Source organism: Eucyclogobius newberryi, unplaced genomic scaffold (genome assembly GCF_026437365.1).
Source record: "Eucyclogobius newberryi isolate DKJ021-1_F unplaced genomic scaffold, fEucNew1.0.hap1 SCAF_4, whole genome shotgun sequence".
Lineage (NCBI taxonomy): Eukaryota > Metazoa > Chordata > Actinopteri > Gobiiformes > Gobiidae > Eucyclogobius > Eucyclogobius newberryi.
Window position 1 is genome coordinate 25,015,852 of NW_027316056.1, and position 22,367 is coordinate 25,038,218.

General features: G+C 38.0%; 1 protein-coding gene across 13 annotated transcripts in view; it reads left to right on the top strand.

Annotated features, from left to right (window-relative positions):
• ank2a (ankyrin 2a, neuronal) overlaps positions 1-22,367 on the top strand; it is a 56,512-nt gene that overhangs the window by 14,550 nt on the left and 19,595 nt on the right. Inside the window, exons 1-43 of one of the 13 annotated variants that reach the window (XM_072462884.1) lie at positions 574-808; positions 1,450-1,548; positions 2,151-2,249; positions 2,344-2,442; positions 2,530-2,715; positions 3,157-3,180; positions 3,957-4,055; positions 4,309-4,407; positions 4,490-4,588; positions 4,708-4,905; positions 5,021-5,119; positions 5,203-5,301; positions 5,439-5,537; positions 5,639-5,836; positions 6,399-6,497; positions 6,588-6,686; positions 6,763-6,960; positions 7,028-7,126; positions 7,208-7,306; positions 7,395-7,493; positions 7,577-7,675; positions 7,746-7,818; positions 8,017-8,067; positions 8,631-8,757; positions 8,844-8,895; positions 8,973-9,073; positions 9,300-9,335; positions 9,721-9,945; positions 10,047-10,145; positions 10,795-10,949; positions 11,033-11,244; positions 11,327-11,534; positions 12,497-12,593; positions 12,680-12,908; positions 13,024-13,149; positions 13,555-13,677; positions 13,786-13,818; positions 13,893-13,914; positions 21,121-21,198; positions 21,275-21,406; positions 21,493-21,633; positions 21,703-21,913; positions 21,997-22,075. In XM_072462884.1, the coding sequence (XP_072318985.1) occupies positions 788-808; positions 1,450-1,548; positions 2,151-2,249; positions 2,344-2,442; positions 2,530-2,715; positions 3,157-3,180; positions 3,957-4,055; positions 4,309-4,407; positions 4,490-4,588; positions 4,708-4,905; positions 5,021-5,119; positions 5,203-5,301; positions 5,439-5,537; positions 5,639-5,836; positions 6,399-6,497; positions 6,588-6,686; positions 6,763-6,960; positions 7,028-7,126; positions 7,208-7,306; positions 7,395-7,493; positions 7,577-7,675; positions 7,746-7,818; positions 8,017-8,067; positions 8,631-8,757; positions 8,844-8,895; positions 8,973-9,073; positions 9,300-9,335; positions 9,721-9,945; positions 10,047-10,145; positions 10,795-10,949; positions 11,033-11,244; positions 11,327-11,534; positions 12,497-12,593; positions 12,680-12,908; positions 13,024-13,149; positions 13,555-13,677; positions 13,786-13,818; positions 13,893-13,914; positions 21,121-21,198; positions 21,275-21,406; positions 21,493-21,633; positions 21,703-21,913; positions 21,997-22,075 (4,920 nt within the window). In that variant the 5' untranslated portion in view covers positions 574-787. Of the gene's footprint in view, positions 1-573; positions 809-1,449; positions 1,549-2,150; positions 2,250-2,343; positions 2,443-2,529; positions 2,716-3,156; positions 3,181-3,956; positions 4,056-4,308; positions 4,408-4,489; positions 4,589-4,707; positions 4,906-5,020; positions 5,120-5,202; positions 5,302-5,438; positions 5,538-5,638; positions 5,837-6,398; positions 6,498-6,587; positions 6,687-6,762; positions 6,961-7,027; positions 7,127-7,207; positions 7,307-7,394; positions 7,494-7,576; positions 7,676-7,745; positions 7,819-8,016; positions 8,068-8,630; positions 8,758-8,843; positions 8,896-8,972; positions 9,074-9,299; positions 9,336-9,720; positions 9,946-10,046; positions 10,146-10,794; positions 10,950-11,032; positions 11,245-11,326; positions 11,535-12,496; positions 12,594-12,679; positions 12,909-13,023; positions 13,150-13,554; positions 13,678-13,785; positions 13,819-13,892; positions 13,915-21,120; positions 21,199-21,274; positions 21,407-21,492; positions 21,634-21,702; positions 21,914-21,996; positions 22,076-22,367 lie in introns of those variants that run through there. The other 12 variants (XM_072462874.1, XM_072462875.1, XM_072462880.1 and 9 more) reach the window with 12 other exon arrangements.

A 22,367-nucleotide genomic window follows, 5' to 3' on the forward strand; every position in this document is an offset into this window, starting at 1 on the left:
CTGTATTGTATAATAAATGCATTATTCACTGTCTGTGCAAAAAAAGATACCTCTTTGATTGACAAAACAAATTAGATTCCCATATTTAGATTTTTTAAGTGATATTACTGGACTTTGAGAAGGCCAGTGCCTGCTATGACAAATCATAGATCTGTAAAAGCATCGGTTGTTCGCCACATTATATATGATTTCTCTCTTTTCCAATCTAATATAATATAATTTTTGATTGACTGTAAACAAAACACAATTAAGCTCAACTGTCCAGGATGTAACCTTTTGAAAATATTCATTCTAAAATAAATCATGACCACTCCTCAAAGAAATGGCCGCTCTGGAATGCCCTCTATTTTGCTCCTCCTTGAAAGGTTGCCATTTTTTTTAGCCATTTCTAAATCCAAGCGTCCCTACTTCTGAGTGTCGGGGGGTGTCCTACATACCCTCTATGACTGTGCAGAAACATGACACCCCTTTGGGCTTTTGGCATTTCCCAGTGTCTGTGTGTTTGTGTGCGTGCGTGTGGAGGCGATTGCATGTGATGTGTACAAGTGTCATCATTTAGTACGATCAGTACATGCCCGCTGTATCGTGCTGGCCACTTGACCAGTGACAGGGTGGGTTATACAGAGACAAGGTGCACCTCCTTGTTGTGTTTTCCTCTGGCCGTGGAACTGGAAAGAACTGGAAGCATCAACCAGCTTAAAGTATATGATAAGACGAGATTTTAAAGACAGGATTAGGTTGGGGAAATAGTGTGCTAAAAGTAAGGTAAAGACATTTGAGGAGCAGGATGGAGGGAGAAGAGGACAAGGTAAATTAGTTTGTTTTGTCTGTTTTGTGTGTGGCTTTGTGTCCTGTAAGGGGAAAAATGTACTGATGGGTTCATTGATTCATTGAAGTCTTTTTCAAGAAAGTAATGTTTGCTGTGTTTTTCATTTTGTTAAACAGGTTTATAATAATATGGTTATTCTTATGGTAATAGTCATGCAAACTACATGTTTAATTTTTGTGTTTACTGAGGTCATAATTATTCTTGAATTATTTATGGAGGGCTGGGTGATCAATGTATCAAGTTTCTCATATTGATTGATTATGATTTGTGATTTCGTATTAATGACAAATGAAAATGGCTTTTAATATTCATTTCTTGGACATAAATAAGCCGTAAACTGTAAATCAATGCAATTTAACATAGTACATTTATTCTTCTAAGGTCTGAACTCTGCTCCAAACCACATGCTTTTAATGGCATTGGATTGACAGTGAACCTCTATTAAAAAAACAACAACAGATTTTTGGCATATAAATAATAATCATAAATGAGTAAATATCTCATTAAACCCTACTTTAATGTATTTCTTGACACTTCCTGGATTGTATAAAAGGCACTAATAACTGTAAAATATTGCATTGATAAGTACTGACTGCATGTCTTTGTCTGTATCCCTCTAGAATGGACTAAATGCACTACACCTTGCAGCCAAAGAGGGACACATGGAGTTAGTAGAAGAGCTATTGGACAGAGGATCACAAGTTGACTCTTCCACAAAGGTAACCTCACCTGCGCCTATGTACTTGAATATGATAAAAACTACCATTTGAAAGTGACAACTGGAGGGACAACTGGTTGGCCCAAAAGTAAGAGATGACAGCAGAGGAACTGGATTGAATTCAAGCAAGATGTATTGGTGTCAAATGTACTGTCCTGCATATGTCGGACTGAAACCCTATTCTGTCAATGAAAGCTTAAACCCAAGAAGTCCATCCAGCGTGTCACACAGATTTTAGGTTTTGGAATGCACAGGAAATGTACTGGAGTTATATATACAGTACATACAGTAAATAATGAAGTAATTCTAATAATTAAACCCATAAACGTGAATAAACGTTTTTGTTAATGTTACTTGTCGAGTTTAAGAGCTCCCACTGTTTACATCTGATTGCATCATGACAGGAAAGACGTGGGCATTCGCGGCTTGGCAGGGAGTGTGCTACGTGACACCAAAAATGCTTCAAGATTAACAGCTTCCAGTAAACAGCTGGCAATATACCAATAACTCTTCTTGTGTCCTTTTGAATTACATGAATTCAAGGAACAACTTTCACTCACATTTTAAAATGATTCCAAAGTACTTTCTTTTTGATATTTGCAGAAGGGGAACACTGCACTCCACATTGCCTCTTTAGCAGGACAAAAAGAAGTGGTGAGGCTCTTGGTGAAAAGAGGAGCAAATATTAACTCTCAGTCTCAGGTAGGATTGCATTTATTAACATATTTTTTGTCAGGACTTCCTTATTGAAATTCATAAAAGCATTAATGAAACGTCTGGTTTGTTGCATCTTTAGAATGGCTTTACTCCACTCTACATGGCAGCGCAGGAGAATCATTTAGAAGTGGTGAGATATTTGCTGGAAAATGAAGGAAACCAAAGCATAGCTACTGAGGTACGTCGATCCTTTACTGTGTGTCGTGTATAGCATTGGAATTGTACTAACCAAATAAATGTACTACAAATGTTCATTTTTCATCAGGATGGCTTCACTCCGCTGGCCATTGCTCTGCAGCAGGGGCACAACTCTGTAGTGTCACTGCTGTTGGAGCACGACACAAAGGGAAAGGTCCGATTGCCTGCGTTACACATCGCAGCTCGCAAAGACGACACCAAGTCAGCGGCACTCCTGCTGCAGAACGACCACAACGCTGATGTTCAGTCTAAGGTGAGGGAAAGTGTCAAATCCAAGTCAGCAAAAGAAAGTATTCAGCATGTGTGAACAGAAAGTGTCACCCGGAGATATTTGTTTCTTACATTAAGTTCGTTATGAGATGTTTCCAAGTAGAGAAAAGTTAATAAGAAGAAGACGTGTAAAACATGCACAATAGGTCAAATCCTCCAGTTCACGTATTCCTGACCAAGCTTAGCTCAAGATCTGGAGATGGGTCCCTGAGTGCCAACTACTCCTGAAGTATTAAAGGATAGGTCAAATGTCGATGAAACATTTCCATATGGGGACAATAAAGTGTACCAGACTCTTAAAAATGAGAATGCACATTAATTTACAGTACATACAGTTTCTATTTATAATTTTAGGCTTTCCATTGTGTGTTGTTGTGAAAACCTTTTCCTCCTATTCTTCCTCTCTCTATGCATCCCTTACCAGATGATGGTCAATAGAACCACAGAGGTATCCTCCAATTATCCTCTTACTTATGTCTCTTTATCCCGTTCAGCTCATGCACTCTGATCCTCCTCTGATCTGATGAGAAACGTTGCATGTTACAACACACTATATGCATGAAAATGACTTGTTGTTCTACACACAAAGCTGCATGGCTAACAGTTCATATGAGCTAAATGCAATCTAATGATTTACTTATTGCACCCCTTTGTTAATACCAATACACTTAAGTAATAATTCTGCTACAGGCAAATTGACTTTTGTTTATAGCATATACCGTATACAATAGATTTATATAATTGATATATGATATGATTTGATGTTTAAGTTAACTTATAGTTGTTTCTTAATTAAATTGCACCACGTCTCACAGAATGGGAAGGTAAGAAGTTACACACCACTGTGTTTTGTAGTCTCTTCATCTTAAAGTTAAAGTTGTACACATAACGCATAGCCTTATGTGTGTTACTGATTGGTTTATTATTTGTACTTCATGTTGTTATTATTTATTTCTGTTTTAATTCAGTTTTTTTTTTTCAAGTGAAGATTGTTTGTAGTATGCACGGATGTGTCTGTTGCACGTGCTAATTTAAAGCATGTTAAAAAAAAAAAAAAATTAAACCTACAACCTTGGATTCCTTTTATTCTTCCATCTGCCTGACAATATATATTTAACTCTTTGTTTTCTATCAGTACTAGTTTTATGGTAATTTGCCTCTTGTATGTCTTTCCTTCGTTCTTATGGTGTGATTGCTTGCTATTTCCCTGTGTGTCTCTAACAGAGTGGTTTCACTCCTCTGCACATCGCCGCTCACTACGGTAATGTGAATGTCTCCACCTTGTTGATGAACAGAGGAGCTGCTGTGGACTTCACAGCCCGGGTACAACATTGTCCTCTCGTCCAACCTTCAGACCCCTTGAATGCTCTGTACTTGACTTAAGTATAACAATGCCAGCATGACTTTGACTAGTTAAATATCCCCTCCTACAACATGTCTTGCTAGAAACTGGTATCTTTTTCCAAGTGTGGGTCAGGTATAACAAGATCCTCTTTGAACAAAATAAAATCTTCCAACAATGTTAAAAGCAAGTTACTTCAAATAACATAACATTTATTTATGTTCCCTTAAATAGAATGGAATTACTCCTCTTCACGTGGCTTCAAAACGTGGGAACACAAACATGGTGGCTTTACTACTAGACCGAGGGGCTCAAATTGATGCAAAAACTAGAGTAAGTTACTTATTGACTCACTTAACTAGTCTGTAATCAGACTGTACATGTAAAATGTATCCATGTGTGTATTGTGTTTCAGGATGGTCTAACTCCGCTTCACTGTGCAGCAAGAAGTGGGCATGACCAAGCAGTGGAGATCCTTTTGGAGAAAGGAGCCCCCATCCTCGCAAGAACCAAGGTATTATCAAAGAATATAGTATTACTTTGGTTCAGTTGCAATCTAATTCATTTTGAATGTAAAATTAGATGTTTTATTGAAGGCCATGCAAACAAAATATCTCTCTCTCGCTCTCACAGAATGGACTGTCCCCTCTTCACATGTCCGCCCAGGGAGACCACATCGAGTGTGTGAAGCTACTGCTGCAGCACAAGGCGCCTGTTGATGATGTCACACTGGACTACCTCACAGCCCTACATGTCGCCGCTCACTGTGGCCACTACAGAGTCACCAAGCTGCTACTGGACAAGAAGACCAATCCTAATGCAAGAGCTTTGGTATGTATAGACAATTTAAATCTATCACAAAACATATTAATCCAAAAATGGTAAAATGCATGTCTATGAGCTTTTTACATGTTAAATTACCTGTAATTCATTGTGTATGCAACAGAATGGTTTCACTCCGCTTCACATTGCTTGCAAGAAAAACAGAGTCAAGGTAATGGAGTTGTTGATCAAATACGGGGCCTCCATTCAGGCAATAACCGAGGTGGGACATGTTGCAAACATACTAATTTTTTTCAGTATGTTTGCCAGTTTGGTATTTATATGTTTGTCATCTTTAATTTCTAGTCTGGATTGACTCCCATTCATGTAGCTGCCTTCATGGGCCACCTCAACATTGTTCTGCTTCTGCTGCAAAATGGAGCTTCCCCAGATATTCGTAACATTGTAAGTACAACTGCCCAAAACACATCTGAGGGCAGACATTATAGTGGATTGAGTGACATAATTTAAAAGATAAACATTGCCTAAACAATGATAGATATATTGAGAAAATGTATTCACTTAATCTCTGTGCCTATCAGCGTGGCGAAACTGCACTTCATATGGCAGCACGAGCCGGACAGATGGAAGTTGTTCGCTGTTTGCTTAGGAATGGTGCATTTGTCGATGCAATGGCCAGGGTAAGTTTTACTACTGAACAGACTGCTTTATATGACTGATTTTGTATATTTTGAATGTATAAATAAAGATCTAATTTTATCATTTCACAATGTTCATCTAGGAGGACCAAACTCCCCTCCACATTTCCTCTCGTTTAGGAAAAACAGATATTGTCCAGCTGCTGTTGCAGCACATGGCTCATCCAGATGCTGCCACCACCAACGGTTACACTCCGCTCCACATCTCGGCCAGAGAGGGGCAGGTGGAGACTGCAGCTGTGCTCCTGGAGGCCGGGGCCTCACACTCTCTTGCCACTAAGGTCAAAACAGGATGTTAAATGAAATACTAATTTTTATATCCTCATGTTAACCTCAGGAACAAAATTTAAGTTTAAGGGAGTTTAAGGAGGCAATCTTTTTAAAAGAGAGAATCCTTCTTTAAGCATCAACCTTCCAGTTGTATGTAATAGTGTTTTGAAACCCTGGAGCAGGAGACGCCCTGGGAATTCTGATGCTAATCAGGTACTCAGTGAGGAGGGAGCGAAAGTCAGGTTACAATAGGATGTAGATAGCCCATTACAGGGCTGTTAGAAAACAAAAGGGCTGTTGAAACAAAAAGCTTCCTTCAACCGGAGGTCCTGCCCGGTGGGCAGGGCTTACACAGAGTAAGATATCGATTCGCAGATAGAGAATGACTCGGTTGAAACGTTTTGTTTATCTAAAAACAGAGTCCAACATATATATATATATATATATATATATATATATATATATATATATATATATATATATATATATATATATATATATTTTTCAATTAACCTCAGGAAGTTTTTTGTTCTTGTTAGATATACTGACATGAGTTGTATTTTCTATTTCTAGAAAGGATTTACCCCATTACATGTTGCAGCAAAATATGGAAGCCTTGATGTAGCAAAACTGCTTCTTCAAAAGAAAGCTCTCCCTGATGATGTTGGAAAGGTGAGTTGGAGAAGAAAATGCTAATATCACATGCCCAGTTTTGTATTTAGTATTCAAAGAAGAAACAAAAACATATATTTTCTTTTTCAGAATGGTCTATCCCCACTTCATGTGGCAGCTCACTATGACAACCAGGAAGTGGCTTTGCTGCTGCTTGATAATGGTGCATCACCTCATGTCACTGCAAAGGTTAGATTTCCAGCCTGTGCTATAAATAGTGTAAATCATCTCAAATGGTTTAACCAGGCTTCATTTTCTTGTCCAGAATGGCTACACTCCTCTGCACATTGCTGCTAAGAAGAACCAAACCAACCTAGCACTTTCCCTGCTACAGTATGGAACAGAAACCAATGCCCTGACTAAACAGGGAGTCAGTCCTTTACACCTTGCATCTCAGGAGGGACATGCTGAAATGTCGGCTCTGCTGCTGGACAAAGGAGCTCATGTCAATGCAGCAACCAAGGTACTTTAATAAATCAAAATGTGTATTCTATTAAGAACAGATCAACTTTGCAATCCTTTGGTTACAGACTGGTCTGACTCCCCTGCATCTTACTGCCCAAGAGGACAGAGTGAATGCGGCGCAAGTACTTGCCAAACATGATGCAAAACTAGATCAGCAAACAAAAGTAACATTATCTTCATAAAATCAGCAATTATAATGCAAAATCTTTTTTCACACTTCAGCTTGCTCTCACTTCTTTTTGCAGCTTGGATATACTCCTCTTATAGTTGCTTGTCATTATGGAAATGCCAAGATGGTGAGCTTTCTGTTACAACAAGGAGCCAATGTCAATGCCAAAACAAAGGTGACCATAAACTAGTCAACATAAAACTTCAAATATTTAATATGTCAAAATTCAATTTCAAATAAATCTTTTATGTGTTATTGTTTAGAACGGATACTCACCGCTCCACCAGGCAGCACAACAGGGGAACACACATATCATAAATGTTTTGTTGCAACATGGAGCCAACCCAAATGCTACAACAGTTGTAAGAGGGAAAAATATATACACTGTGTGTGTGTGTGTGTGTGTGTACTGTATATATAACACAATTATTATTATTTTTCTTAGAATGGAAACACTGCGTTGTCCATTGCCAAACGCCTGGGATACATCTCTGTGGTGGACACCCTGAAAGTGGTGACAGAGGAGGTCATCACCACCACATCAGTAAGCTCAACAACTAAAGTGCACTGCTATACTATTATATTACTTTACATACACACACTTGTAATTTCAGACAGTCACAGAGAAACACAAGCTGAATGTACCAGAGACAATGACCGAGGACTTAGATGTATCAGATGAAGAGGGTAAGTCACATCACAAAAATAAAACCCTTAGCCAACCCTTGTTTTTATTTAAATATATATATATATATTGCAAAACAACATAATATATATATATATATATATATATATATATATATATATATATATATATATATATATATAATATGTTGTTTTGCAATATGGGGTAAAACTAGGGGTTTAAAGTTGTATGTTTTAAAGCTTTTAGGCTTGATGACGAGACGTTTATTGACGGGTCTGTAGAAGTGGAAGGTACAGAAAATGCCCCAGCACTTCCAGCTTGCTGTGTATTGTTTTCTGACAAATTTGAGAGTCAGTTTTAGCATATTCATTGTACATGATATAACCATATAAGCTATATGAAATGATGAACGTATTCAAAATAACTTACTCATTTAGCTGTTTTAATACTTGCGTGGAATTTACTTACTTACTTACTGTAATGTTTTAGGTTGCATTGAGTGGACTGAAATAACTATACTTTCGACTGAACCTGTCAAAAATATAAAAAATCTAATACTAATCGATACTAATACTTTATAGAAAATAATTTCAACAAGCATCAATACTAAAAAACAAGGAAAACATTTGTATCTTTCTTAACTGTTTCGGAATGATCTTGAGTTTTATCAGAACTAAGATCACATGCTAACATAAAGAAAGTATTATTATTTTGTGTTGATGGTTATAGTTTATTGTCTAAAAGATTTCATTATTGTGGTATCGAGGCTTGATACTCAATGCCTGTTCCTTAGCATCGAAATTGAGTTGAAATGTTAGTTTTGATGAATAAGTTTGACTGTTTGATTTCCCAGGCGAGGATACAATGACCGGTGATGGAGGTGAATATCTGAGAGCTGAGGATCTTAGAGAGTTGGGAGATGATTCTTTACCGGGACATTATTTGGATGGGTTCAGCTACATGAGCCACAACCTGGACAGGTGTGATGTATTTTAATTTTAAAGTAATATGGATGTGGCCACACAAACATTAAACACATTTCTAACAGGTGCACTGCAATTCACAGCTTCCATCAGAAGGAAGGAGTTCTCATTGAAGATATGATTTCAAGCCACCAAGTACATTCTGTTTATTTTTAGTCTGTTTTTTGCTCTATTTTTCTGGCCGTGTTCTTAATGCTGCTTGTGCTACAAAGGTTTCAGCTCTGTCGAGAGAGGACAAGGACTCGTTTCGTCTGAGCTGGGGGGCTGAACACCTCGATAATGTGGTGCTGTCTTCCACACTTCTACACTCTGGGTATTTAAACTTGAGCCACTAATGCATTTGAAAATATCTAATATTATATCTAGAAGTAAGACTCATTCATGTGCTTTAGCTCTGCTACTGTAGTGTGTGCTCTGTATTCTGTCTTGTGTCAGGTTCGACTCATCTCTTTTATTCTCTTCTCTTTGTTGTCTATTGTTGCCTTTGTGTCACTTGGCTGTCTTGTTGGTTGTGTGTGGCTTGATGTATTCTGCTATAGCCGCTCCACACCGTGTCTAGACCATGACAACAGCAGGTGAAGCTTTTAAGTTTTGCATCTCTGTTTTATGTTTTTGACATTCATATGCATGGTGCTCATTTGGTGTGGGATGGGCTTTGTTAATGAAAAACACAGTGATTAAAAAACAATCACTGTTCTCGTGGTACAATATTGTTACAGAGTATTAAGGCATGTCAAAACCATTTACTTGAAATTGAAGCCTGTTAAAACCAGAATAGCATTGAATGGTACTTTCAAATCTTAAGCAACACATTTGCTTGTGGATATTAGCTCACATCAAAATTACATTCCAATACTGCTTGAATCTTAATTATTGTTTATTAGTGCTAGTATTGTTATCTATCTGCAGAACAATATACATTTGATAAATGCTGAATTAAATATGTTGTTATTTTCTCAGCTTCCTGGTCAGTTTTATGGTTGACGCTAGAGGCGGAGCCATGCGTGGTTGCCGTCACAATGGGCTTCGTATTATTGTCCCACCAAGGAAGTGTTCTGCTCCTACAAGAGTGACATGCAGGCTGGTGAAGCGACACCGTCTAGCCTCCATGCCTCCTCTGGTGGAGGGAGAGGGTTTGGCCGGTCGTGTAATTGAAGTGGGACCCACAGGAGCTCAGTTCTTAGGGTAAGTCAGAGTTGCTGTAAAGGAATCAGTGCTGTCTGTTATATCAACTTGTGTGTTCATGAGTTTCTCTTGGCTTCATCTCTGTGCTGCGTATGGATCAGTAAACTGCATCTGCCCACTGCTCCACCACCTCTGAATGAGGGTGAGAGCCTGGTCAGTCGCATCCTTCAGTTGGGTCCTCCAGGGACCAAGTTCCTCGGGTAGGGCCCTTGGTGGGGGCACCCTCTACCACAGAAGCTTGATTATCTCAAATTTTTCCCTTTTTATGTTTATTTACAGCTTTATTTCATAGTTTCACCTCCAATTTCACCATTAAAAAGCATAATGGATGGATTGTTGTGAGATTTTAGTTCCCAAACTTCCCAACTCACAAAGATTCGTCTTGTTAGGTTCCCATTGAATTGTTTGCGTTGATTACACTGTATTTGACCAAGATATGGCAATATTCTTGAGATTTGATAGGTTTTACATTTGATGGCTACGTTTTAACAACATGTGGGATGCAAAGACACATTACTGTTTCTTTGTTGAGTTTGATGAGTTCCACACTATATCAGCTCAGCTATAAATACAGTACTTCACTGATAACCTGTCCTCTTCACAAACAATTTCAACATTATTAGATCTGATCTATCAGTTTGGCTTTTGCCACATTTTTCAAGTTTTTAACATTTATTTATGTATTTCTTTGTTTGGTGTTGTTTTTTTATTATTTTGTATTTGTTGCATGAACCTGATTATGATTGACTTTTTGTTTCAAGGCCAATATGTACATGTTATCTATCTTTGATCTAATCTAACTATCATCTACATGCAATTAATACTTTTTTTGTAATTGCTTTGTTTAAGGCCCGTGATTGTAGAGATCCCGCATTTTGCCGCCCTGCGAGGCACAGAGCGAGAGCTTGTCATCTTGAGGAGTGAGACGGGAGAAAACTGGAGGGAGCACCACTGTGATTTCACTGAAGAGGAACTAAACCAGATTCTTAATGGCATGGATGAAAGTATGTATGCTATTTAGAGTTGCTAAAATTTCACATAGAAAATGTTTATGATTGGCTCACTCCGTGAATGTTGACCTTCACAGAGCTTGATTCTCCTGAAGAACTAGAGAAGAAAAGAATATGCCGAATCATCACACGAGACTTCCCGCAGTATTTTGCAGTGGTGTCGCGTGTTAAACAAGACAGCCATCTGATTGGTCCAGAGGGAGGGGTCCTCAGCAGCACTCTGGTGCCTCAGGTTCAGGCTGTGTTCCCTGAAGGAGCACTTACCAAAAAAATACGAGTGGGTCTCCAGGTACAGAAGACGAGATATACATCAAAATTAAATATTTGAGATAGAGGAACTGTATACTTAGTATTGTTGTATTTTGCCACAGGCCCAGCCAATTGATGTTGACACAGTGAGAAAATGCCTTGGTAATAAAGCAATATTTAGTCCAATTGTAACATTAGAGCCAAGACGGAGAAAGTTCCACAAGCCTATTACTATGACAATCCCAATTCCCAAGCACTCCAACAATGAGGATCAGAACACAGCCTTCACTGGCGAGACACAAACTTTAAGATTGCTTTGCAGTATTACTGGTAAGTATCGTACAAATGATCAGACTAGCAAAAAAAAAATTTAATCCCTCGTAGGTCCAGGAGTGTTTATAGTAGAAAAATATTCAATTGTAGTCATCAGGACACTGTTTTCTTAACTTTCATCCAAAGTTTCTGCCAACCTAGTATGAAAAGCTATTTCTATATCTATTTATCTTTGTTTACACTGTCTACATTTAGCACTGAAGAGGCTAAATGAACACTTCTTTGTTACCATATAAATCCTATTGTTTACTGACTGCAACTCAACTACACAAAAGGCTGTATTACAGAGTGGTTAGGGCAGGCATGTCCAAACTAGGGCCCGGGGACCAAATGCGGGCCTCAGACCAATTTTTGTTGGCCCTCCAGCTTCCTGCTATGTTGGCCCAAACAACAAAAAGTATTACTTTTTATTGGGAAATTGGGAAAATTCAGGCACATTGATGTTATACCAACCTAATATTAATGTTACAAGTCTAATTAAAGGTGTTGAGGCTCATCGCAATTACGTGAAATGCAAAATTTTGAATGATTCACTTTGTCATTCAACAAATTTGACATCGTCAAATTGTTTGTGGCCCTCTGCCCAGTTTAAGTTTCAAAATGCGGCCCTTGGTGAAAAAAGTTTGGACACCCCTGGGTTAGGGTAACAAAGAAGATTAGTTTCAAGTGAACTTAGATGATGTAAACAAATAAACAAGGCTATCATCAGGACATTCTACCCGGTTGGTGGGTTTTACACAACCCGGAGTAGGATAAGAATCTGAGTTCTCAGACTAGATCTCCAGATTAAGAATGATGTTTGGGTGAGAGTCGAAATGTCTTCTTTAAAAAAAAAAAATGTAAAAACTGTCCAGTTGAGTCCAACTGATTATTTTTATATAATACATTAGACTAGCTTTATACTTTCCTAATTTACACTACTTTAACAACTTTTTTTTATTATCTTGACCTTGTTTCAGGTGGAACAACTCCAGCTCAGTGGGAGGACATTACAGGATCTACGCCTCTAACTTTTGTTAACCAATGTGTTTCCTTTACTACAAATGTATCAGCAAGGTACATTTTCAAAACACTTGTATTGTAAATTAAAATAAATGAAAAGTTTAATCAATAACTTGATTATGTTTGTTTTATATTTCCAGGTTTTGGCTTATTGACTGCAGACAAACGCAAGAATCAGTTAGCTTCGGCACACAGCTTTACAGAGAGATCATTTGTGTGCCTTATATGGCCAAGTTTGTCATTTTTGCCAAGACGTTAGACCCTATTGAGGCCCGACTGCGTTGCTTCTGTATGACTGATGACAAGATGGACAAGACGTTGGAACAGCAAGAGAACTTCACAGAGGTTGCACGCAGCAGAGATGTCGAGGTGCATTTTGAGGATAAATGTTTTTGTAAAACCCACATCAAATAATAATACAATTTGAATATTACACCGGAAATGCTATGGAATTATGTTTATGATAAAAACTTGCTTTACACAGGTTCTGGAAGGAAAACCTATATTTGCTGACTGCTTTGGAAACCTAGTTCCTCTAACCAAGAGTGGACAGCATCATGTTTTCAGCTTCTTCGCATTCAAGGAAAACAGATTAGCCCTCTTCATAAAAGTATGCTTCATACTTGGATTATAATAATAATGCCATAAATTTGTATTGTGCATTTCAATCTTGACAAGCATCTCAAAGCTCTCATAGCTCTACACTTAAGTCATTTTTAATTTCCGCCACACTCGGTGGCAGCAAGCTGCTTCTAGTTTGCGGTAAACCAATGGAAACCAAAGGCCGCTCACTCACACAACCACATTTATGAATGAGAAAAGTCAGGTGAAGTGTCTTGCCCAAGAAAAATGACAGCACTGCTCTGAACCGGGTTCAAACTGCAGAGATGTTGTACCAATACACTACCACTGAGCCACTTTTGCCCCACTGACATAAACTGATAATAAAGTTAAATATTTTAAAAACATAATTTTTTTCATTAAAATACTAATTATATGTCACATTACTATACAGATCCGGGACACTTCACAGGAGCCATGTGGACGTCTGTCTTTCACAAAGGAACCACGCACCTATCGCAGTCTTAATCTCAATGCTATCTGCAACCTCAATATCACCCTACCAACATATTCAAAGGTCTGTTTTTATCTGAAATTTGTTGTTATTGAATTATACATATATTTCTATAGTTTTGTTGTTGTTTCTGTTTCTGCAGTATTCCATTTGTCTTATTTTTTTTTACAGGAATCTGATTCAGACCAAGATGCAGACGATGAGGTAAAAAAACATTGACTACTGAACAGTAGATAGTTTAAATATCCGCAATATTGAAGATTTGTCTGTTTTTACAGAGTGAAAAGAGTGACAAGAAATGTAAGTATACTATTATATTATCAACATATGTTGACTGTTTTGAAATTATAGGAAAAAAATAGATCATATTGTACATTTCTGCTAATATGTCAAATATGTATATCTTCATATATCAGTTAATTATTGAATCCAATCCTTACAATGACAACTTGAAATTTGCATGCGTGCAAACCCATACATTTAATTTGAATATATTTATTTGCATTGCTCCCCATCCGCATTCCTTGCTCATTAGATTAACCTCGCTTGCTCCTGCTTTTCTTTATTAACAAATACAGACTGCAACTGTCTGCTTTTTATTGTTATTGATAGTAGCATTTCTATTTTTATTTATTTATTGTATTTCTTTTGATTACATCCATGCTATATTCATCCATGGTAGAAAAGGTTTCAAAGGTAATCATCTGTTTAAGGGTTTAAGGCTTTTTGACTGCTGTAAGTAAGTTCTGATCTGAATGAATTGAAAATGAATTTTTGAAAGTAAATGGTGGGTGAAGGTATAATCTAACTTCTGTGTGCAACAGCTTCCTCAAACCTTGGTCAAGTGAAAAATCGAGGCAGTCAAATGCTAATCAAGTATGGACAGGCAAAGAAAAATCTGGAATTAGAATGACACATAAAAAAACTGTGGAATGTCAGGCTAAAACTTTTTTTTTTCATCACTTGGCTGTCTTTTCCCAAGGACAAATCTAGTCTAGTACCCTCATCTTGAAAATGACTTCCTCATAGCAGTTGAAATGTCTTGATTTAACAAACAGGGTCCAGATGACTACCATTTAAACATTTTCTACCTCGGACCAGTCCTGAACAATTGAGGGATTCACACCAACTATCTTCATCCATCTACATCAGTGAAACCACTCTAAGCTGTGACATTCACATTTAGTACACTTTAATAAACAACAATATGCACGCAAACAACACTTATAAGATAGTATTAATTCAATACACTATCTAGAATGTCCTTTTTTTGTTACATTATTTACTTGTTTTATCCATCTTGATTTCTAATTCCAATATTATTTATTGAAAAGACATGGATTTTCATGCCCACAACAATCTTGAGAATTTCTGTTGCTTTATTTGTTTTTGTTATCTATGTTATCAGTGTTTATCTTTAAGTCAACCAAATAAGATTATTCCTCTCAACTCGACCTGTTTCCTTATTTCAACCTTTGCTTACGCTCCTTTACTTCCTTCTCTGGATCACCATTTCATCTCCCTTTTGGCCTTGCCTCAAAGACTCTTTTTCCTCTCTTTGCTCTCACAAATGAAGATGGACATTTGATGTCAATGTTTGATCGCAGTTTTTTGTGTCTCTCTTCTCCCACTTAATTTGTCCCTTTTTTTTAATATTTTTGGTTGAAGTTTTTGTATTGAAAGATGATGAATCTGAGTCAACATTCTCCTTAAGAGTTGGTCAAACTCTTGATCCTGCAACACTTGCAAGCCCTGACCTTCTGTCTGACATGTCAGACATCAGAACATCCACAACAGCTGCTGACCACACAGAGCTTTTAACAAATGTTGAGAGAGTTGGAGCTAGATTATCAGTGGATGATCTTTTAGTCGCTGTGGAACAGTCCAGACTGAAAACGGAAACAACCCAATTCTATCCTTCTAAATGTTATGACCAAGATGACCAAGATAAACCAGTTTCAGTGTCTCAAATTACTGCCAATGAGAGGGATAATAACCAAGTGGAAGTCTTGTGTGAGAAAAGCAAAAAAATAACCACTGAAAACATCATTAACAGTGTCCCCTCTGAGGAACAGAAATCCATATCAACAAGTGCCTCCCAAGATGATCTTCTCCAAAGTTCTTGTCAAGAAGTAAACTGTGATGGCAAGCTGCGGCCTCCCGATGTCAAGAAACCTATTCGGAAAAAACTTCGGGAGAGAGAGCGATCTGGATGCAGTAGCTCAGAGGGAGAGTTAGAATGTATGAGCTCAGTTGAGTCCTTAGATGGTGACACTGTGCTTCAGGTACAGGTCAAACCATCCTCAGCTGCAGAGCCCCCTGTTTCCCCTCTTGTAGTTGAAACCTCTATTGGGTCTATAAGTGACAGAGTTAAGGCTTTACAGAACAAGCTTGAAGACGAGGAAAGGCAGAAATATACAGTTGCACAGGTTTTCCACATAGAAGATGGGCCGACAACAGAGGACAACATGCCAGAATTGCCCAAAGTTTCCAGGTCCCCTAAATCACCAAGATCACAGACTGAGCGATTAGAGGAAACCATGTCTGTCAAAGAGTTAATGAAAGCATTCCAGACTGGGCAAGATCCATCAAAAAATAAAACTGGACTTTTTGAGCACAAAGCTGTTCCTGCTTTGTGTGAATCGTCTGTGCCAGTCAAAGTAGAGACTACAGAATATCCTGACAAGAATGCTAAGCAAAACATTCACTTACAAGAGTTTCAAAAAGAGGAAAGCATTGATCAGTCGGTGAATTCTTCTATCAATCAGACTCACAGCTCAGAGACTACAACACATGAAGATAAAAGTCAGGCCTTATCTGTTAAAGAACTGATGAAAACATTTCAGACAGGTCAAACACCAACTGAGCAAAAACGTATGGCTACCTCACCTTCGACTTTATTATCGGAATCACTTGATAGAGATTCTATTGCAGAACAAGACTTTTCAAAAGAATTCATAATACAAGCTGATATTCACCATATGGCTGAGTCACAAAGCCCTACGAAAGAGCAGCATGAAGAACCACTACTTCCAGTAGAGAAGAAAGTAACATTTGCTGACATTGTCGTGGTTAATGAGGATGGTGTTCTGCCTTTGTCAGAGGACGAGTCAGAGTCAGCTAAACCTCAAAGCAAAACTTTGCCATTATTAGAAGATTCCTTCTCTTCATTTTTAACACAGGCAGAGTCCTTAGACAAGAAAACCACAATTAAAGATCAACATAGTTTCTCAAATGAGCAATTAGAAGTACATGCTCTCAAAGACACCCCCTTAATTTTAGAAACAACTTGTAATAATGAGATGGACACCAGTGACCAACCAACTACTCCTCAAAAAGCAACGCAAAAAATATTAGAGAAAGAAACATTGTCTGTTAACGAACAAACTGAATCATTTAAAACTAAACAGAACATCAGAAAAAATAAAGGCCTATTGGAGCACATAAGTGCTGCTTGCATTGCGGCAGTTACATGTGAAAATGCGGATTGGACCCAACCGACTGAACATGAACCAATCATTGACGAGCCCACTGCCACTGACCCCGGTGAGGGAGAGTTGTCAGACTCACATGGCAGCTCATTGACATTAGACGGGCCAGTCATTAACACTGCCAGAAGCTCCCAAGACATGCAGATCAGTCCAGACCGCAGACCTTCTGAGGATTTCAGTGCCGATATAAAAGCTGAACTGGAGGATAACCTCGAGTACCAACTTTTCAAAAATACTTCAGATGATAAGGGGTACCAGATGGAAGAACCTGAGACAGAAATATTCACTGACGATATTGACTCGTGTTCTGGGGATGGTGAAAATTATGAGCAGCTTCTTGTAACAGGTCAGATTACTGAAGAAATGCTGAGTTACTCAAGACAGAGAGACAACATTTCTGTTTCAAATGAAGCAATATATATTGATGAAGTCAAACACAAAGATACAGCTATTGGCAGTGTGAAACGTATGGCAGCAGAACAAGAGTTTCAAGAAGTTTGCATTGAAAGACACAAAGGTGCAAAGATTTTATCAACAGTAAAGGATATGTCAGGGATGGCAACCCTCTTGAACAAACAATTAGATGAGTGCCTACAAAACACACCAACCCGAGAAGAAGAGGAAAAGGACATGGTTCAGGAGACATTTGAGGAGGTCATTTTAACTAAAGATAAACCTGAAGAAAGGAGATTTGCCTTTGATAGAAATGAAGAGCTATTGTCTGTTACCAAGAATTGTATGTATGCTGAAGGTGATGAAAAAGAATCACTGATTGAAAAATATACCATTGAATCAAAAGAGAAACACATATCAGGAATGGACTCACTGCTCATCGATGACTTCGAACAGCTTCCAGATAAACCAAGCTCATTAGATACAGACATTGATACCAAAAAAATAAAGGGTGGTTTTGCCAATAAACAAAGAGTTGTAACAAGCTCAGAAAGAGGCCAACAGTCGTCAGACACGTCGTTTGTGCCGGATTCAGATAAAGACAGGCGTTTTGAAACGACTTCAACATTTGGTAATTTGTTAGATGAGCATATTGTCATTGACAACTCTGAGCAAACACAGTCTGAAACTTATTTTGACATAAGACAGTCTACCCCTGAAGAAAAAAGATCACTTATTACAGGGGAAGACAACACTCTTGTTTATGAACAAAGTGTTGATAAAACTAACAAAACAGAAAATGGCAGAGAGAAAGATTCAAATAAACTATCTAATAAAAATCAGCAGAGTCCTGTCTTGGAAGCACCATGTCAAGAAATACGAATTAACAAAAAAACATCAGAAAAACAGAATGTAACTGAAAACATGTCAGGTATCATTTCCCTTCTCAGTGGTGATTTGGAGCAATACATGCTGGAAAATCCAGTGGAAATACAAAATCTTCCAGATGAATGTTGTTCTCGTGAGAGCCCTGTGCGAGTCACTGTCAAGAACAGGAAGTTAGAAGATAGGGTAAGTGGGGTGCAATTTTCTGAGTGGGATGAATCACCAGGTTCTGCAGTGGAAACGCAATTCAATGAAATTATAATTAAAAGAACGACTAAAACACATGTAGATAAAGATATGTCAGGTATGATCTCATTACTCAGTTGTGATTTAGATTTTTGTAAGAAAGAAACAACAACAAATGTCCAGCCTCATCAAACAGAAGAGGCAATTCATCAGGACTTTACGCAAGATATTTTGCCTAAAGATTTTCCTGTAGAATCATCAGCTGATTCATCCCAAGAGAAGACAATCTTCCTGGTGGACACCAAAGACCCAACGTTTGGCAGTGACTTGTTTAAACCCAATGTAAAGGATGAGCTATGTTCTAAAGACTCTGTTCTGGACAAAAAATATGAAAGTACAGTTAATTCTGATTCAAATGTCAAAGCATCAGAATATGAGCAAAAGCCACAGAGGCCAGACAGTCTGAAGGAGCTGGACGGTGAGGACTTTGATAAACAAGTTAGTGATTGCTCTCAGCAGGACTCACTGGAGTCAAGTCCTGTGATAGAGGATCAATCTTCAAAGACATCTCCAGATTCAATTGAACCAAGTCCTACTAATGAATCACCTTGTCAAGATTCACTTGAGGGAAGTCCTACTGAAACAAAGTTCAGTGAAGCAAAGTTTGCTGTGTATGAAGATTATGACCCACAGCTCAAAGCCTGCTATGCTTTTGACCAAACAATTCACAGTGATGGAAATGAACAGATTGAATCCGAAGGAACTAATGATTTTGGATCATCCAAAATAAATAATGATAATGCTTATATTGATGATACCAGAAATAAAGATTTTACTCCAGAAATGTTCAAAATGGCTGCACAAATTAAAACATTTGATGAAATGGAACAAGAAGTTGAAAGTAAGAAACACATTCAAGAATGTTCAACACAGTTATCCTCCAGTGCATGCCTTGAAACCAGTCTTTGGTCAGATGCCGAGATCCTCATTCATCCTCAATCTGAATGTACAGGCCCCGTGAATGTTCAAACTTCCAATATGGGAAAACCCAAAACAGATCCGTTTCAGTTCCAGGAGGGAAAACTATTTGAAATGACAAGAGGTGGGGCCATTGACATGACCATTAGGCAAGCTGGTGACGAAATAGAACCATTTGTATTTTTACAAATAGAGCAACCACTTGAAGAGGAAAACACAGAGGACACATCAATAATTTCTCACGCTGAAAATAATTATCAAGTTCCAACCCCTAAAGCTACAACATTCAACATGTCTCAGAAATCACTCTGCTCAAGTAACCTCGGCAGCTCTGTAGCGGTTCAGCTTGGTTCACCCACAGCTTGGGTAACAAACATTCAAAATGATAATGAGATACTTGAAAATCTTGGTCTGGATCTTGACACTACTATTGCTGACCTTCAGTCGGAGGCACAGTCTCATATGGTGCATGTAAAACAGTGCAATAAATCCTCAGAGTCATCCGAGGAAGATGATGAAGAAGAATGTGATGAAGATCAGTGCTCAGTGATTGAAATTGACCTTCAAAACTTAGATTCACTTCCAACCTCAGGAGCAAGTATTGATTCTAATGAAAGCTACGTCTTGAATCGCAGAACAAGATCAGAGACGGAAGGTGACAGTAAAAGGAAAAATGTGGATAAAAACAGTAGAACTTACTCTGAAAGCAGCAAAACCAATATAAAATGTGGCCATCATGTGTCCTTACCTAGCCACAAACCTGCAGCACAAGTGCACCCTTACTCATTTAATTTTACAAGACAAACTGAAATTTCCCAGTCTACAAAATCCTCCACTAGATTTTCTTTGGATTCAAGTAGCACCAGTCATAGGAGCCCAGATTCTGTTATTTTTACTTATGACATCCCAGACCCACAAATCTCAGATTCAGATGCCCATCCTTTAGTTTCTATCCAGTCTTCTTTTGAAAAGGAGGATGTATTTGAATCCAGGCCATCCTGGGATGATACTGTAGAAACTCAGATGCAGAGAGTCGCCGTTGATCAAACTTCAGAATATACACCAGGTATGGTTAGGTCTCCACAACCATTTGTTTTTCTGTTGTCTATGGTTTTTCATGTATGTCTGATTTTCATGTCTATCAATGGTATATTGTTAACATTGTTGCATATTTGTCATGTATTTTCTTTTTTATATTTGGCCTATGTACTTCTGTATGTTCAAAATCTCAAGATTGAATAACAGCATTGTTCCAATCCCATACCTTAACAATACACTTAAATTGTCCGGATAAAGCTTACTAAAACACTACTAATACAGCATTCAGTTTTTCTAAAAGTCAAGTGGCTGCACAAATGCCATCCCATGATTATTATAGTAAAACTGACAAAGATCATCCCAAAACATTCCCATTTGTTTTATGCATGCCTACATTGACAAAGTTGCTCAAAACAACAGCAACTTATTGATTCAGTTTGTATTAAATCATATTGTTTTTTTATTGATTTGTATTGAACACTTGCCTTTTTTGAAGGAATAATACACACTTTAACATAATATGGTGGCTTTTTAGTAGATTGGCAGGATGATGCTGACAGAAAAGAGGAAACTTTGACAATCATCGCAGATCTTCTTGGCTTCAGCTGGACTGGTATGTCGGAAACTTACTGAAATGTATCTCTGAAAATAATAGTTCAGCCTTTTTAATGTTTCTGTTATTCACCCAGAGCTTGCAAGGGAACTTGAGTTTAGTGAAGATGACATCCAAGTCATTAGAACAGAAAATCCCAATTCACTTCAGGAACAGAGCCACGCCTTGCTTCAGCGATGGGTTGAAAGGGAAGGAAAACATGCCACTGGTATGTAAAATATTTGTTGTCATCAAAAATCGATCATCATAAACATAAATCAATGTCTTTATTATTGATTATCTGGTCATTGACAGAGGGTTGCTTGGTAAAAAGACTTACAAAAATCAACCGCATGGACATAGTACATCTCATTGAAACGCAAATGAACAAGTCCGTAGTTGAACAAACATCAAGGACCTATGCAGAGATTGAGAAGACACTTGATCACAGTGAAGGTATGGAAGTGTATTGTCAATTTAAAGAAATATTACATTTCACTGACTCACAATATTGTTCTTTGACAGTGTCAGTAGCCTTGTCTTCAGTGCAAGAAGATGTAGATAGTCCTCGAGTTGTTAGACGGATTGAAGGTGGAGAGCGCCGACCTCCTCCGGCTGTTTCTGAAGAAGACCTTTCAGTTGCATCTTTGCTGGATATTCCATCCTGGGCAGAGCCTGTCGAACACACTCACTCGGAAAGCATACATGACCTATTGGAGGAGCTTGAGATTCCACAGTAATTATTGTCTGTTTCAGTATTAGACATTATCAAAGTCATTATTTGATATAAAAATGTGTTGTTTTTGTCCTCATCTACAGAGAATTAAATCCCAGCCTTTGGAACCCTGATGATGTTAATATACAAGAGCCTACCAATTATACCCTAGAGGATGACCAAGTAAGTAAATTCCCTCCAGTAAAAGAAGCAGAAGTGGAAAACCAACTGGAAATGAATACTAAATGCAAAGAGAGAGACTCAAGTTGTTCCAAGACTGGGAAAGCCACAAGAGGTCCTCTGTGTCCAAGCCAAAATGACATGGAACAGATTCTCCCATCCGAACATTTTGGTTTGACATTAGATCGCAGCAAACAACTTGGTGCGAATACATCACCATCAATAATAATGAAAGACTTTGGTCTAAGCCTTGTAGAGTCACAGCAGGCTGAGTGTGACTTTGACGATGTTTGTA